The 17,871-nt window shown below is 49.8% G+C and overlaps 1 protein-coding gene across 3 annotated transcripts; it reads left to right on the plus strand.

Annotated features, from left to right (window-relative positions):
* The first annotated feature begins 500 nt into the window (after window positions 1-500).
* CA6 (carbonic anhydrase 6) lies at window positions 501-17,643 on the plus strand. Of its 3 annotated transcripts, XM_039563886.1 has the most exons (10): window positions 501-838; window positions 7,557-7,648; window positions 8,602-8,787; window positions 12,087-12,235; window positions 12,628-12,723; window positions 13,237-13,303; window positions 13,787-13,944; window positions 14,815-14,938; window positions 16,098-16,196; window positions 16,716-17,643. In XM_039563886.1, the coding sequence occupies exons 2-10, from the start codon at window positions 7,570-7,572 to the stop codon at window positions 17,327-17,329; spliced, it is 1,572 nt and encodes a 523-aa protein (XP_039419820.1). In that variant the 5' UTR covers window positions 501-838; window positions 7,557-7,569; the 3' UTR covers window positions 17,330-17,643. The 3 variants fall into 3 exon arrangements, with proteins under 3 accessions (XP_039419820.1, XP_039419819.1, XP_039419821.1); XM_039563885.1 differs by lacking the exon at window positions 7,557-7,648; XM_039563887.1 differs by lacking the exons at window positions 501-838; window positions 7,557-7,648 and having other exon boundaries at window positions 8,678-8,787; window positions 12,092-12,235.
* The last annotated feature ends 228 nt before the right edge of the window (window positions 17,644-17,871 follow it).

Genomic DNA, 17,871 nt, shown 5'->3' on the forward strand with positions numbered 1-17,871 from the left:
GCTAATGGGTGGACACTGGGGACAGAGAGTTTGGGGACACATGAAGCTTGTGCTCCCATTCGACAGCCCACTCAGGAACACTAACACAGCAGAGGAACTGCTGATGGAGCAGATGGGGAAAAACCACCGACACAGACCTGGCTCACAGGCATCCACCAGCCAGAAATGGAGGACGACTCTCACCAGCAAAATCCCTCCGCTGCAAGGCCTCGCATTCCTTGTGCTTTACAGGTAAAATTGGAAGTGTGATAAATGTCAATTTTTTGTTTGTTTGCAACACGCTGCTGAGCACAGAAGCCGAGCAGGCCAGCCTTTCCCTGCCCTGTTTAGAGCAGCTGGGCAGGAGCCTCCTGAGCTTTGCAGAGTGTGAAATCACTGGTTCAGGCAGCTGAGGGTGCCAAGGTAGGAGCAGAACCACCACAGATCAGGACTTGTTTGCGATGCATTAAAGTGTTAATAACCATCAGCAGTGCAGGGCGCATTCCAGGGCGTGAGCTCTCAGAGCACCTTGAAAGCACTTCCTGAATGCTCAGGGACTTCTCTTTCTCCCCAGTGCCTCCCAGAACACCTGAAGATGTGTCTGGGTGGCTGCGTGTGCACCTCCCTCGCCCGCTCCATCCGACACTTCGGCAAGTGCCAGCCTGTTTGTGTTCTGATCAGGTTCCTTTGGGAGGGCAGCTCTGCATCTCAGGGAACCAGGCTCTGCACCTCACTCCAGTCCGGGTGGGATCTCCGGAGGGAAGCCATCGGATGCAGAAGTCAGCACTCTGTCCCTCAGATTTCTGCTCTTCGTTGACCCTGCAGATCCTGGTGTTTTTAAGGAACGCTCGTTGGAAAGGTAATGGCAGAGTCTGACTAATGCTCTTTCTGGGTATCTATTAAATTGTGGAGTGACTGTTTAAGATGTTTTCTTCCAGGCATTCAGAACCTCCTCAGACTTGACTTTACATCCTTCTCTCTCACTTTTTATCTCATTTTCTGCCATGCCTTTGTCTCACAGCTTCACCCTGCAATGAGGCACACGGGCTTTAGGCACATGAATAGTGAAACAGCTGGAGGTGACAGACCTCATGGCTTGCTTAATGCTCTTAACTTCCAGCACGTCTCTTCATTATCCTGTCTTCTCCCAGGGCTTTGGAGAAGGACTGGCTAGTCCATACTGGCTAGTGTGGACACAGGTTTGTGTGCAGTGTGGGTTCTTCCTTAGCCTTCACAAGTACACGAGGGCTGTGTGAGACACTCAGGTGGTACCAGGCAGAATATTCTTTACTCCTGTAAATGCTAACCTACATATACAACTACTACATCCATTTTCAGGGTGTGGGGAATGGTCATTTGGAAGGAAACCAATAGGAATCGATTAGCCATTAAGAAATAGTATTTGGAGTTTAGGGTTGGAGTTTTTTTGAATGATAACCTGAAAAAAACAAAAAAAAACAATAAAAAAAAACCAAAAAAAGAAAAGTAGTCCAATAACAACTCATTTGTTTCCTTAATGAGTGCAAAATACTTATGTAAAGCACAAGAGTTATCAAGCAGGATTCTCTTGCCACAGAACAGGTACAGCACAGACAGTAGGATTTAAATTTCCTTCATGTTGTCTTCCTGTCTTGAAATTCAACCTCATTCTCATGGGAAACACTTTTAGCTCTCATCATCACTTTTAGCTCCTCAGAATGCAGTGGTGATGAGGTGCTGGGAGAGGAGGCACTGGGGGCACTTTGCTCCTTCTGAAGGTCCCTGCAGTGACCTTGCCTGCAGAAGAAAACACTGCAGAGCTGAGCAAGCAAACGCTGGGGCAGTGATGAGCTCAGGAGAGCAGGGACCGGTTTCTTGGTCACTGAAACTGGATGCATCTGTCCTCAGTTTGGATCTCTGAATGCATCTCACTGAAGTCTGCTTTTATGATCAAGAGGAACAGGCATGCCTGGGTTGGCACCAAAGGTACCCATATAGAACACAGCTTCTCTGGCAAGGCTGGTTTCCTGCGTGGGCTAGAAAGGAAGTTTAAGGTAGCATCTCCTTACAGTCACATTTTGATTCTACCACTGCATTTCTTAATCCCAATCCACACTTGTGCTGCCTTCCCTACCTTCCACATCTATCAGCAAAGTCCTCTGATGTTTTCAGAAAATCTCTGCAGAAGCTTTTTCCTCAGGCCAGGCCTCTGACAAAGGATCTCTTCCAAAGCCTCTCTGGTCCTGCTGTAATCTCAGCTTTCCCCATCTTTTCCCCTCTTTTACCATGGATTTTTTTTCTCTTGGGAAAACAAGCACAACCTATCCCTCAGGTGTGGCCTCTTCATCAGGTGCTGAGTGAGCTGCACCTTTCTGATCCCTTATCTCTCAGCAGCTGCTCTTTGCCCTGGGGGGTGAAGGTCCTGCACTCTGGTCCTGTAGCAGGCTCTTCTCTCCCTGGAGGGCTGATTGCCATGTCTTTGGAGAGCTTGGAGAGTGGTGTCCCCCTCTCTTGGGATCACTGCATTGGTCTGCCCTGCTGAGCTGTGCAGGGGTTAATGAATTCGTGCTTATACAGCTTTTTGAAGATGAAAAGTGCCATGGAAGGGCTCTGTTATTGTTACCATGTATGAAGAGGTCTGTACCAGACCCAACCGTATTGTGTTTGGCCACTGGATGTCACAGCTGCTCAACACACAATGCAGAAAGGAAAAGTGCTTACCCAGCAATGGGCAGCAGCAGTTTCCAGAGCCTTTCCTTGTTCTGTGCACTGTTTGTTTGTTAAGGGGCTTGGGGTCTTCTCCTCTGTTTGTGCACTGCTGATGTTGATTTTCAGAGAGATTGAGCAGCAATTGTGCTTCCTCTGCCTGCCATTACACCGGGAGATCAGGAGCAAACGGAACACTTTTAAGGGGAGCAGTGCAGATAGGTGTAATTCACCAATAGCACCATGAACAGGTACTGGCACACGCTGCCAAGCTGCTTTGTCACAGAGTCATTCCTCCTCTATCCCATGCAGTGCACAGCACAGAGCCCTGGGATGATGGAAACATTTCTCTGAGACCCTCTCTTGACACAGCTCCTTCAATCCTCACACTCAATGCAGTGGGAAGTTTGGCCTCCCCCTTCCTAATCCTCCCTTCATGCTTTGCTTTCTTCCAAAGTCTCAAGCAGAGATCCAGAACGTGAAATCCCTTTCAGCAAAGTCTGCAGAGCAGCTCTAAAGAGGCATTACAAGAGCTGTATTGACATTTCCTGGAAATGGAAATGAAGGGGGATTATTTGACCGTGTTCTCTCATTTTTATAGCATCACATTGTCCTTTCCTCCACCTTGGGGAAATGGCACTGAAAGGCTGCTCCTGCCCACGGTACAGCGAGGTGATAACCACCCCAGAAGTGATGTGAACATTAAAAACAGAACACTATTTTAAGATAATCCAAGGGTTATAGCTATAACTAAGAGTAATTGGCTGAAACTGAGCAAAAGAAAATTTAGGTTGACAATGAACTGCAGGTAGCTAATGCTGAGATCTGTTAGACCGTGAAATGGAATTCACAGAGGAAACCTCTCTGCTTTCAAATGGGCAAATCCTGCCTTTAGGAGCACTGGTGTAGATCTCTGGTGTCTGTCTCTGACTGCCTCAAAGCCCATTTCTACCACAAAGCTTCAGCAGAATCAATAGAGGTGTCTGAATTTGTATCAGAAGAAAGTAAGAAGGTGTCCCTGCCCATGGCAGAGGGTTGGACTAGATGTTCTTTAAGGTGCCTTCCAAACCCAACCATTCTGTGATTCTATGATTAAATTTAGTCAAATACATCAAAATATTATATAAGATGAAGGAGGTCTAAAGGGATTGTGTGAACTGGAGAAATGAATTCCAGCGCTTTTCTACCTCTGTGATCTCTGTATGTACTTGAAAACCAGGGGCAAAAAGGGGGAAAAAAAAAAAACCATGGGCAAAATTTCAAAGAAAAGAGGGCCAGTTTTGGAAATAAGATGTAGAAACATTACAGGAATTGTTGAATAAAAGAATCTCATGTTTCAATCTGCACAGCTATTGTCAGCTTTCCTCAGGGGTCTGGGCCTGCCAGCACTGGCTGATCTTTGTCTTTCATAAAACTTGTGTAGGCTCTGGATACTTTCACTCATCCAGCACAACCTCAGCAGAGAGGGCTCTGTTTGAAGAGGTTTTAGACTCACTTAGAAAAACCTGGATAGCCTGACTGAAGGTACTCTGTCCATCTCACTTCAAACAGCCTGTTCCTGGTCAAATGTTTGCTGGTCTGGGGAGTGATGCAGCTCTTACTGCAAGCCCTGCCCGAATTCCTGCTGATTCAGAGGCAGAGGAGTTAACCCTTTCAAGTTCTGGGTCAAAGGAGCACTGAGGTTTGAGCCAGCTACTTCAATGCCCTGTCAAGGTTTTAATGTGGCCACCAATACTCAGAATGTCAGACTTGAGCTGAGCTTTAGGCCAGCGAGGACAGAGAGAATAGCCTGGGAGAAGCAGGATTTAAAAGATGGCAAAGAGTCAGGGAAAACTGTAGAGATAAAAGTGAAGTGCATGGAAGCCAATGATGTGGGATAAAAGGCTTATTTCCTACTGCAGTCGAGGCGGGAGGGGGAAGGCTGGAGTCTGTGTGAAAGTTCCCTGCCCTTGGGAAGAAATCATGCCAAGAATATTCATGGCTGATATATACAGCATCAGATTTTATCACTGGCTAAATCTCAGCGCAGAGATGAGTCCTGTTACAGTCTTCACCTGTGAACCCCCAGTTCACCTCAGGCATGGAGTTCCCAGGCACTTTGTCCCTATTTCTCTCTAGCAATTATATCCAGGTAGCAAAAGAGCTGACCAAGACAAGCCTCAGGCCAGCCAGATTTAACACCACATACATTAAAAAAGCTCCAAGATCCAGTAACCAGTGGTGGACGTGGGCAATACGTTATGTGGGAGAAGGACTTCCACAATATTCAGCTTGTAGTTAGAAGCTTAATATCCAAATACATTTAAATCACTTAATTAGAATTATTGTTCTGTCCTAACCCCAAAACAAATTCATGCTTTGTGCCCTTAGTAAATCCTTTCCACAGACTGCTGTCTTCATAGAATCACAGAATGGTTTGGGTTAGAAGGGACTTTAAAGACAATAATTTGAGCTAACAGAGATGTGGGGTTTGGATGTGCTGAGCACCCACAGCTCCTGCTGATGTCAAGTGAAATGTCACAAATGTTGCAAAAGCTCCATTAAAAATTAATTCACTGTCATCTCCAGTTTCCTGGCACTGGTACATTCCCGAATGGGCTTTAGTTCAAGTCCTTTGTGCAGACTGGGCTGGCTGATCAATAAAGCACAGGCAAGGGAAGCAGCTTGTCACCGTGTGACATCCATTTCCACTCCCTGGTGCCCTCACAGGCAGGTGACAGGAGAGGTGCTCCAAGCAGAGGTGAGCTCCTGTGCCTGACTCTTCACGCCCTCCTGTGCTGCTGTGTGGAATCCTGAAGTGCAAAGAGGTATAAACCCCCAAAATTTCACCCTCAGCTAATTTCAAAGCCTATTTACACAACTGGATACACAAGGATTAAGAAGTGCATTGCAGGGCATGTTTGCTTAGTTTGGTCCATACACAGTTCAGTGCAACCGTCAGAATAAATGACTTCTTTGGAGGAGAGAGGGGAAAAAACACATTTGGTTAATCAGCTCAATATTGCACCAGTTCCCAAAGATTAAATAGGCACTGCACCAACAGCAACCCAGGAAAGGCCTTTTAATGTTAACAATTCACTTGCAAAGAACAAAATTTTGAGTAGAAGACCTGCTTCTGTTCTGCAGCACAGAAACCTGAGTTCCCATGGCACCTGTAGCTCACCTGTGGCTCTTAGTGTTGAATTGCTGTTATTATTCATAGAATGGCTTGGGTTGGAAGGGGATCCTGAGGAGCAGCTTGTTCCAACCCCCCACCATGGGCAGGAACACCTTCCACTATCCCCAGTTGTTCCAAGTGCTGTCCAACCTGTCCTTGGACACTCCCAGGGATGGGGCACCTGGGGCAGTTGTGCCCCAGGTACCAACTGTGAAGAAAGAAGTGAATGGAGGGTGGTTCATACTCAGGGAGGCAGAAAAATCTTTCCTCACCTACCTCACTGCCCCCAACTGCCTGTGCTGCAGCATCTCGGGGCCTGTCCTGCCCAAACTGCCACCCAAACTGCCCCAAACTGCCCCAAACTGCCCCAAACTGCCACACCAGGTCTGGGCTTGGGACCCTTCTGTGCAGCTCAACTGACCCTCACCCCTAGACTCACCTGAGTCACCTCGCTGAGTGACTGAAAATCACCTTGTTCCTGAAAATAATTGCCAATTTTATAACAAGAGGCAGGCACACTGCGAACAGAAGTGTTGAGATATCACTGATCTGAGCTGCCTTGCCTTGTGTTTAATATTGCTGCCTGACACCTAAAACCAACAGCCAAGCTATGCTGCTTTTGTTGGAATCGCTAGTTCTTTTCCATAGAAGGTAAAAATTCCATTCCTGGGGAGATTTCTGCTCCCCTTTTGTTTTGGAACCGTGGGTTTAGGAGCTGGGGGCCACGGCTGGGAAGAAAGGGCTGGCAGCAGTGTGTCATTCCTGGAGGGAGGAGGAGGTTTTTCAAAGGGAATGGCATTTGCCTGGTGACAGGATACAAAAAGGCAGGCAGAGAATCCGTGGTCTGTTCCCTGTTCTGCCAAAGGACTTTTACTGGACCATAGACAAGTATTTGCTTGGGACACATTTTTAAGGAAATCAAGTGTCTGAAGAGATACAGAAGTCCACAAGAGCATTTAGACACCTGTCACCTGCTCGTTTTTATTTGCATTCCTGTATGATTTTTGAAAAGCCATCAGGGTTTCAGTCTGTTGTATGGTGCCTGTATCTTTCAAGTCTAAGTGGTTTTTGAGAGCTCTGAGTTTTTCAAAGGTTGCAAATCTCTCCCATTCAAAACTGGATTTTCAGTGATGAGGGAAGGTGCTGAAAGTTGAATGCTAAGGCTCAGGGGTGTGGAGTGCTTTAAAACGCAGTCTCAGGAGTCTGATTTTCAGACAAGCTTATAAGTGTCCACAGTTTCGATTTCTGGTAAGATTATGAATGCTCTGCACTTTTGAAATCCAGTCCTCTAAATGCCCTCTGCCTTGGCTCCTTGCTCTGTGTAAAGGGAAGCAGGTCTGAGAGCCGGGCTGGGTATTTTTGCTTACAGAGCACTGCTGCACCGGTACTTGCAGCGAGCAGCTTTTCAGCCCATTCATGGGGAATGAATGGACAGGAAAAGCGGGCAGAGCTGTGCAGCAGCCGGGGTCAGACAGCGACCCCGAGGGCATCAGCTTTGGCCATCGGGGGAAACGCGTCCCCTCTGCAGGGCCAGCTCAGCCAAGGGGGTCAGCAGAGCTGACTGGCCGGACAGATTGTCTGCGGGCATCGTTGGTGTTACTGCCTGGGGTGGGCGAGGAAAAGGGCAGGAGAGGTGCTGGAAAGGCCAGACCCGCAGTAAATCAGCATTTAGTGGGGGGTTGTCAGCATCCTGAGGGTGTTCTGCAGCAATCACTCCCCTGGGCTCTGGCTGCAGGTACAACACGGACATGCTGATGGCAGCGCTCCTGCTCCGCCTGCTCCTGGCGCCTCTCAGCCACACCCACGAGGTGCCCTGGACATACAAAGGTAACGAAAAACGGGGCTGCTTTGGGGCTGCTGCTGCTCAAGAGGCTCCCTTCCCTTTTGTGCTGCAGAAGCAGCTTGGCTGTCCCTTAGCGAGAGATCACAGAGCAGCTAATTTATTCCACTTTATTGATGCCTCTGTGTCTTGAAAGTGATTCTCCTCAATGTCACCTCTTTTTACTCCTTTGTGTGGTTAGGACACATTATCAGGGTTGGCAGCACAACGAGGTTCAAACAATGGGGGAAACCTTCAGAATGTGTTAGAAGAAAAGCTGCCCTTTGGGTGATCCTGGAAGGAAAAGCTTTAAATACTGCCTGCTTCTTATTTTATTGTCATATCCCAGGCAGTACAGAGCACTGAGAAGTACTTATTTAGGTATTTATATTTTTTGGGGGAAATTTTATCTAAATTTCATTTGTCAGGGGGTTGTTTGCAGAACTCACTGAAGTAAGTGTTAATCCTTTTATGATCTTCAGTGGCCTAAGCTAAAACAAAGGATATTGCTGAAGAGTTGCAATAATGCAATTGCTCTCTCTGTAGTTAAAAATAACTAATTGCTGTCAGTTCCTGATCCTAAGCTGAGCCTTCCTGCCTATTGCTCTGATCCTATTCACACACTGGTTAAGAAGCCAATTCCACACCTCTGGCAGTCGGGACCCGTTTAAATCCCCATTTCCATGTAAACACCGCTCCTCTTCTGCTGGAGGTTCAGTCTCCAGCCATCACTGAGCTGCTGCTGCAATGCAGGTTTCTTACTTTGCAGCACAGTTGTCCTGCAGACACAATAATGTGCATTTTCACTCTGGGGAAGGCAAAGCAACCTTTCATGGCTGCAGTTCCTGGTGTTACAATAATTAGATTGGCATTTCCTGCTGGCAGGTGAGGAGAGTTCTCTGATTCCTGACTAACAGCACTTCCCCCCGCGCCCCTGTCACCTCCCTTGCCTCCCCTCCAGGAGAAGGAGAGCTGGACGAAGAGCACTGGGGACAGCACTTCCCAGACTGTGCTGGCAAGCAGCAATCTCCAATCGACATCCAGAGGAGAAAAGTGAGGTACAACCCCCTGCTGCTGCAGCTGGAGCTCGGTGGCTACGATGGGCCCTTGCAGGGCCAGTTCAGGATGACCAACAATGGCCACTCTGGTAAGGCTGGGGGGTGTCAGGCTCAGGGCACTGCAGGAGCAGATCTCTTGTTTTAGCTATGGAAATGCACTCACAGACAATGCCCTTTTCTTGAACTCACTCTGCCATCTCACTTCGTTCTGCTCTCTTGGGTTTGCTGTTTTCCTCACTCGCCCAGGAAAGCTCTCCAGAAATACATAAATAAACCAGACAAATAAAAGGCAGTTAGGTCTCTGCAAGGTGTTTTCTCTGTTGGACATGAAAAAGGGATAAAATGCATCTGGAGAATTCTAGATTGACCCTTTCCTTTAATGTGCTACGAGACAACAGGACTGCAGCAGTGAGTGGTGTTTGGGCCACACTGACTCCTCTGCATTCAGAAAAATGCATCTCTTGGCCTGTATGTTAATAAGAAGTGACAGGAATGGAAACCTTTGCATCCCAGGTTTGGTTGGATGTAGGTCACCCAGAGTACCACACAGAGCAGGATCCTTCCCTCACAGCCAGAGGATTGGTATTTTGGGGCTCAGGAAGGGAAACTGAAGCACAGCACATGTTAAAAGCCTGGCCTTTGGCTGCACAGTTTCAGGGCAAGGCTTACAATTTAGGAGATCCCAGATTCCCCTGCTGCAATCTGTAATTCATTTCCTAAATAATTCATCAGCTGGTACTGTTGGGATAATGCCTTTGGACTACAGATAAGCAATGAGAGAATTTTCTGGCGGCTGCAGTGGAGAGAGGATGAGTGCTTTTGGGAAGGCGTTGGGAACATAAAGCTGTCGGCTCTTGAATGCTGCACAACAGCTCTTCCTTGCTCTCTGTAACAAGGAGGGAGAAAAACGGTGTGAGGGCAGCGCAGTGGAGAGGTGAGACAAAGTGCCAGCAGAGGAAGACTGTTGTGATTGTGTTCCTGAAAATTGTACCTCCTTTTGTGTTGCCACACAGACTCAGCGTTCAGCTCGAAGCTCTCCTGTCAGCACTACTGCCCTGCCTGCCTAGACATTAATTCTTGCAGGTTTAGCTTTTTTGACTGCGTGTGTGTATTTGCCCATTCTTTTGTTAACTTCCCAACAATGATTTTCTGATGCGGGGCAGTTTCCTAAAGCACAAAGACAAACGAGTGTCCCTATTCACAGCTCCTGTGAGTCAGGCTGGGGTTTTCTATTGGCTTCAGTGAGATGGGACGGGGCAGCAGAACCTCTCAGGGAAAACACTCAGCAGATTTGAAAGGGACAGCCGAGGGATTTATCAGCAGGACTCTCCTTACAGGCTCTCAGAGCCAAACCCCAAATGTCTCACCCAGGAAACCAGGTTCATTTTCTCTGTAGCTGTGTTAGCACCAGGCTAAACCCCACCTGCTAAGGCCTGTTTGCTGTGGTGTGAGTCTGGGTGCAGACACTCACACACAGAGCCTTGGGTTAACAAAACCTTTTGTATTTGGACCTTTCTTTTCGTTTTAAAGAGGGTTGGTCCTCCAGCTGGTAGCAAGGACAAGCACAGCTCTGAAAAATTAAAATATCATCCATGTGTGCATCTTCCTCCAGGGGCAGATTTAAGTGGGACCTGAAGTGTGCCCCTCGTTCACTCGGCCTCCTCAGGGGCAGAGCTGGGCAGGCAGGCTGGCTGTGTGCGCTGTGCCTGCAGGGCAGGGCTGGGCAGAGTCCAGTCTGCAGAGCAGGAACGCTGGGGAAGGCTCAGCTGCACTCTCACTGCACAGCCCCAGCTCATCCTGATGCCTTTTCCTGGTCTTAAAATCAAGAGGCATACACGGTTAGAAGGGGAAAAGGGATTTTACCTTGGGATTTATTTTAAGGATCCTTAGGTGCACACGTCCAGGTCATGTGCATCGAGATGCACCCCGCCCAGTCTGTCTCTGTCTGTGTCTCTGTGTCTCCCAACATTGGGTATAACATTCTAGGTGTTACTAATTAGCAGATCTATCAAAGATTCCCCAATGAGAGGCTCAAGTGAGCCCCCCTCCCCAAGGAGCCTTCCCCTGGATGGTTCTATCTTGGTTTACAGAATGTGTTCTGGAGGGGACCTTGCGGTCTGGGGCACACTGATCCCTAGCTAGGAAGCTTCTAAAATGTTGAGTCTCTTAGCTTGACAAACAAGTCCAAGAATGGAGGCAAAAAGCACTGGGAATACAGAAGTTGTAAAAAGGTATAACAGGGGTATAAAAGAAAAGGCAAAAATCTTCATGGCATCAATCCTCCACCGCCTGGCAGAGCCAGAGCAAAGCAGGAGCGAGGCACTGCCAGCTCAGAGCAGTCACACTTGCCACTCACCTCCACATGGGTGAAAAGTAGCAGCAAACCAGGCTATTCCCTACCTTCGTGCTTGCAGCAAATATTTGCTTAGAATATCTTAGAGGAGCCTTAAGCTTGTTACAAACTCACAACACGATTCCCTGGCTGTGTTTTGTAGAAAGTAGAAACCCTGGTGAGGTGCTTGAAGTAAATAACCCTCATTATGGAAGGCAGTCAGCAGGGAACTTGTGAAGAAGGTAGATTTTTTTTATCCCTCCCACTCTAGACCCTTTGGGATATTACAAGGAAGCATGCTTTTATCTTGTCTGTCTATAAACAGTTCACAAACAAAAGCAACTCCTCAGAAACCCAAACTATGACTAATGAATAATGTGCTGGGCTGCATTTTGCAAGGAGGGTTGCTAGTTTTTATGACATGCTGGGGGCCTCCATTTAGATGAGGCAATTCTCCACTTTCGCTCCCAGGTTTATTAACATAATCTATGATTTGTGGCAGGGAATTAGCAGAAGACAAAGGGTTTGTGACTACTCCTTGGCAAGGAGAAGAAAACAGGTTTGTCTCCATGAATCCTTCAAGCAATGACACAGCCTTTTCAAACCTACAGGGCTCTCCCAGAATGGCTGGGCCTCAAAAATGCAGAGTCCAGAACACTGGGAATTATGGTGACAGATGAGGCCACGCACTGTGTTGATTCCTATTCCCCTTTTCTGCCTTGGAAAGGAAGTGGTTAACAAATCTGTGCAAGATGTGCTGTGCAGTGTGAGAGCTGAGCATTAAAGCCTTTCTTTCGTGCCTAATGCCAAACCCAGAGCTGCTCAGGGAGAAGGAGTCTGCAGGCACTGCTGAGTGCCCAGTCCTGGTGTGCTGCACGAGCCTGAGCCCAGGAAAGGTTTTAAGCACACCCAGCTTTAAACTTCAGTGTTTTCCCTCCCATACTGGGGTCGTGACTGTGCCTGCTCATTTCAGGGGTGCCACTGGCACTGCAGGAAACCACCACAGGGGTGGGCAGGGCTGCACGCTCTGCTGTCTCCAGTGCTGTTATTTTTCAGTTCAGATCGATTTGCCACCCACCATGAACATCTCCAGAGGGCTCCCAGGTGTCTATACAGCTGTCCAGATGCACCTGCACTGGGGTGGGCTGGACCTGGAGACCAGTGGCTCCGAGCACACCATCGATGGGATGAGATACTTCGCCGAGGTTCGTGTGGCACAGGGGCTGCAGGGAGGGGGCTCTGGGCCTCTCACGCTGGGAAACTGGGAGCTGCAGGAAGAGCCTGCAGGAAGCAATGCAGAGGCACGGGGGGAAACCAGGGCTCCCACAAGGGTGGGTGGTTGGTGCAGTGGGAGGGCTGAGCCTGATGGTGCTGGCACAGAGGGCTCCAAGAAAAGCCAGGGCAAGAGCACTCGTGTCCTTCAGAGCTGGAGCTGCTCCCCCAGAGTCACCACAAACCTGTTAAACCAAGGTCCCTTTGGCCTGCTAGGAGGCACAAACAGCAGGAGTTTGGGTGGTGAATGTCCCTTCAGTCTGTTCCTCTAAAGCACCCAGAAGCCATTCATCACTTTTCGGTAAAAGACTCTCTCTCCCGACAGCTGCACATTGTCCACTACAACTCTGCTAACTACTCAAGCTTTGAGGAAGCCAAAGACAAGCCCCAGGGGCTGGCTGTGCTGGCCTTCCTGTACTCGGTAGGTGTGACCCCGGGCTGGGGGCAGGGGGCACTGGCTGAAACCTCCCTCAGGCACAAGCAGCCGTGCCACCTTTGTACAGCTGTCCCAAGGGATGGTGCCTGACACCTCTGTAGGAAGCTGTGCTGCTTCCCCTGGGCCGTCTGGGCTTCACAAGCACCAGCCAATACCACTTGGGAGCCCCAGAAAACTGCCCCATAACTAGTATTATATATACATATATATATAAAGCAGTATCAGGTGTAGCAGCTGCGGTTTCCCTGCTGTGCCTCCCAAGCCTTGCTCTGCTTTGCAGTGGGAACACTTGATTCAGTGTGGATTTAAAAGTAGTGAAAAAGAGTCCTGTTCACTGTTCTACCCAAGCTGTACAGGGCTGACCACGCCTTGCATTGCCCGGCCTATCAGGAGATCTGTGGTGGTCTCCCGGTTCATCAATTAGCCCCTCCCAGCTGATTAGCAGTGAGAAGGACAGGCAGGTCACGCCTTTTGACCAAGTGTCTGTGCTGTGTTTAGGATGGGCACTTTGAGAACACCTACTACAGCGAGTTCATTTCCAAACTGGCAAGAATCAGGTTTGCAGGTAAGAGCTGGGAACGCCCTTCTCTGTCCCTGATGCTCTCACAGCCCGTGTGTACACGCTGGGGCTGGGAACATCCTCAGCCCTGCACAACTCCAGCCAGCCCAGCCCAGCCCAGCCCAGGGCGGTGGGGAAGGTTCCCAGGGCAGCAATAAATACATCCTGGAGGTCTGTGCAATGCACTGCAGCACCAAATATCAGCTTCCTGCAGCCTGCACACCCATTAATGCCTCCTGGGAGCACCCCCAGGGACTGGCAGAGCACTGAGAGCAGCTGCCACCATCCCCAGGACCCAGATATCTCTGACTGACAAACCACAAATCCAGAAAGGGCCATTCATTCCTCTCCATCTCCATCCAGTTACACCAAAGGTCTAATGAGCCAGTGCTCTGGGCAGGGGGATGTGCCAACCCCAGCTCTGAGAGCACTTTCACCTCTCTTCCCTCCCCATTATCTTCTAATACCATCTCTCTGCTTCCTTTTGAGGTCAATCAACAATGCTCAGTTCTCTGGACGTCCAAGCCATGCTGCCAGAAAACCTTGCACACTTCTACAGGTACCAGGGCTCCCTGACCACCCCCCCGTGCTCCGAGAGCGTCATCTGGACCATCTTCCACTCCCCAGTTGTCCTGTCACATGCACAGGTCAGTGCTGGCTGTCACCAGCTTCTCTTCCCTCCACACATTTCCTTTTCTGTCCTCCAGGGATCTTGGGAACAGAAGAGCTCTTAGGGCATCTCTCATACAGAGCTTTTGGGCTGGATTCCTGAGCAACTGGAGTTACCGGTGGCTGTGATTCTACATCACAGCAGGGTCAGGCTGTGTAGCAGGTGACCCGAGGTCTGGTGACTGATAACAAAACTCTCTGCTCAGTTAATCTCAGGCACTCTGAAGCACTATAAAAAGGAAGAGACCAGTGAGAATTAACAAGGCAAAAACTACTGCAAGAGAGTCCCCCTGAAAAGAAAAAAAAACAAAAAAGAGCCATTCATAGCATTAAAATAATTACAGAATAATTGGCAGATTTTAGAAGGTATTTCAGGGGGTTTCCTTGTCTAGACTTACACTGAAAGTAATGCTTTAAAGTTAATAAATAATAAAGAAGCATCAGAAACATTTTCTTCCAGGAGAAGAACAAGATAAAACTGAGACCACAGTAGTGGGGGATCACAGTGTGCTCTCTTTGAAAAAGAAACACTCTTTTTGGCAGGGAAGGCTGCAAGGCACTTGTGAGAAAGGTACAGAATAGCAGCAAAATCTCCATCCATGCATATCATCAGGCAGGTGTTCAGAACTCCCCCCAGGCCAAATGCCTTTATCATGAATTACCTGATAAGAGCCTCACGTTCTGTTCCTTTCCCTCGCTGCTACTCAGCAAGAGACCCTGAGGACTCCTCTCTAAAGAGTTGCTCAGCCTCATCCCGAGCTGCAGGATGTGCACTGCAGCTCCAGGCAGAGCTGCTGCTGTGCCCAGCCCTCTGTGATGTCCCTGTCGTGTCCTTGTGCTGTCCCCAGATCCGGCTCCTGGAGAACTCCCTGCTGGACTGGCACAACCGCACGCTGCGCAACGACTACCGGCACGTGCAGCCGCTGCAGGGCCGCGTGGTGGAGGCCTCCTTCCGAGCCCACCGCGCCCAGGGTAAGGGCCACAGGACCCAGCACACCTGGGGAAGGTGGTGAACTGCAGGTGATTTCAGCTGGATGTGCTGGAACCCCCCATCCCGGGAGCAGCAGTGTCCCTGCTCAGGTGGAGGTGCCCATTGTGTTCCTGATTGTCCTCAGGTGTCCCCATTGTGTTCCTGATTGTCCTCAGCTGTGCCCATTGTGTTCCTGATTGTCCTCAGGTGTCCCCATTGTGTTCCTGAGTGTCTTCAGGTGTCCCCATTGTGTTCCTGATTGTCCTCAGGTGTCCCCATTGTGTTCCTGATTGTCCTCAGCTGTGCCCATTGTGTTCCTGATTGTCCTCAGGTGTCCCCATTGTGTTCCTGATTGTCCTCAGGTGTCCCCATTGTGTTCCTGAGTGTCCTCAGCTGTGCCCATTGTGTTCCTGATTGTCCTCAGGTGTCCCCATTGTGTTCCTGAGTGTCCTCAGCTGTGCCCATTGTGTTCCTGATTGTCCTCAGGTGTCCCCATTGTGTTCCTGAGTGTCCTCAGCTGTGCCCATTGTGTTCCTGAGTGTCCTCAGGTGTCCCCATTGTGTTCCTGATTGTCCTCAGGTGTTGCCCATTGTGTTCCTGATTGTCCTCAGGTGTTGCCCATTGTGTTCCTGATTGTCCTCAGGTGTCCCCATTGTGTTCCTGATTGTCTTCAGGTGTTGCCCATTGTGTTCCTGATTGTCCTCAGCTGTGCCCATTGTGTTCCTGATTGTCCTCAGGTGTCTCCATTGTGTTCCTGATTGTCCTCAGCTGTGCCCATTGTGTTCCTGATTGTCCTCAGCTGTGCCCATTGTATTCCTGATTGTCCTCAGGTGTGCCCATTGTGCCCCCAGTTGTCCTCAGCTGTGGCCATTGTGCCCCCATTGTGCCTCCCTGCTGGCACCCCGTGTTTAAGGTGTGTGCCAGCCCTGCCTTTTGAGTGTCACACACCTCCAGGGTCGCTGATGCTACCTGGCACCACGTCAGGACCCTCAGCTCAGGTGTGTCTGGTGCTTGGACCGTGGCGCAACAGCTCTGGCTGAGCAGCCAGGCACCACACAGAGGAGAGAAGCTGCATTTTAAAACTAAGGGTTTGCTTAGACTAGAAAATGTACCACATGTAGGCCCCAGGCTTCTGTAAGTTCAGCTGTCTGATTGCTCTAGCCCAGTGTCATCCAGAGGAGTTCACCCTCAGGCTGGACCAAATCCAGATGCAGCTCCAAGACATGAAGACAGAGCTGCTGAATGGACTGAGCCACACAGGTGAGAAACACAGGCTGACTCCAGCTTACCTTGTGAGGATGAGGAGCCCGTGCCCTGCCGACCCTGGTGGCCTAAATCATTGACAGGTTTGGTACTGACACCCACAGGTAGAATTTTGTCCCATATCTGGGCCTGCTGATGGAAATCCTGTATCATGAGGGCCAGCCCTAACCCAGCTACTCCCACAGCAACTGCAGCTTTCTCCTGCCACATGGGAGCCCATTTTTACAGACAAGTGAAAAATTTCAGCTCACAGTTCCCCCGGGATAAACAATCATCCTCTCTATTTTACACAACATGAGAAAAGAGGAGGAAGGAGGGAAAAAAGTGATTTCCCTAAACAGTTGGGTGGGGGAGCTCAGCTCAGGTTTTCATCATTTCCAGCCCCTTCCCTGCTGGCACAACACACACCAGTAACTGGAAAGCTCAGACTACACAGCCCTCAGTTCTGTGGGTGTATTCTCCAGGATTTGGACTTATTTACAGGAAATGTAACTGCTGGCTTTTTGGTTATTTCAGGTACGAAATCCAGCACCTTTCCAGCTTTCTACTTCCCCGTGGAAAACATTGAGAGCTTTGTGGAGGTCCATCCCCTCCGTGCTGTGTCCCTCCAAGCCTTCACCTTGTGTTTCTGGAGCAGAGCCCAGCCCGCTGGCAGCCAGACCATCCTGTCCTACTCCACTGGGGAGAGTGACCACGAGCTGCTGGTGACCGTGGGCGCAGAGCTGGGGCTCTGGATCGGAGGCCACTTCCTCAGCTTCCCCCTGCAGCACGGGGCGCAGGACTGGCTGCACCACTGCGTGACCTGGGCCTCCCAGGCAGGAGCGGCCAACCTCTGGCTCAACGGGGCAGCTGGCAAAGCACAGAGTGTCCAGAAGGGCTACGTGAGCCAGGCTGGGGGGACACTGGTCCTTGGCAAAGACAGGGACACTCTGCTGGGGACGTTCTCCAATGGTTTTGCAGGGTGGATGACGCAGGTGAACCTGTGGAGCCGAGTCCTCAGCGCCGCAGAGGTTCAGGCGCTGGCGCTGTGCAAAGCAGGGCAGCTCAAGGGGGACGTCATAGCCTGGGGACAGACCCCCATGGCCCTCCTCGGGGGGGTGCTTCTGCACAATGACACCAGCTGCCACTGATCCCAACCTCTGGGGTTTTTTTGTTGGGAAAACTGAGAAAATCTGAGATTGTTTGCTTGTTTCTGCTCCTGCTTTGTGTAGGCTCACTAAGCACCTCCTGGTGCTCTGGCATGTTTTTCCAAGAGAGCAAAGCCTCCATCAGTGAGATAGAGGCAAAGAACTGCAGGATTTGGCACAGTCCAGCACCGTGGGTTGTTACATCCCTGCCGAGGGGTTGATTTAGGTCCCCATATATGGATCTTTCTTCATGCCAAAGAGCTGCTCTCTGGTCAAAGGAGCCACTTCCTCAAATAAAATTTCTCTCCCATCCTTCACGCAGTCTGTGTCTCACCATCTTCCCTGCATGTGTCCTTCCTTCTGTTTGTCACCATCAGCTCACCACCCCTTTCCCTTGCAGTCGTATCCCACAGGAGGGGGGGGGATGTAAAGCCCTGGCAGGACAGGTCTTGGGACAGGCCCTGTGCAGTCCCTGTGTCTTGGCTGAGGACATGACTTTGCCTCCTTTTCTGTAGTGGATGTAGAGACAGAGCATAGAAACAGCT

This window comes from Corvus cornix, chromosome 21, assembly GCF_000738735.6.
Source record: "Corvus cornix cornix isolate S_Up_H32 chromosome 21, ASM73873v5, whole genome shotgun sequence".
In the NCBI taxonomy this organism is placed as follows: Eukaryota; Metazoa; Chordata; class Aves; order Passeriformes; family Corvidae; genus Corvus; species Corvus cornix.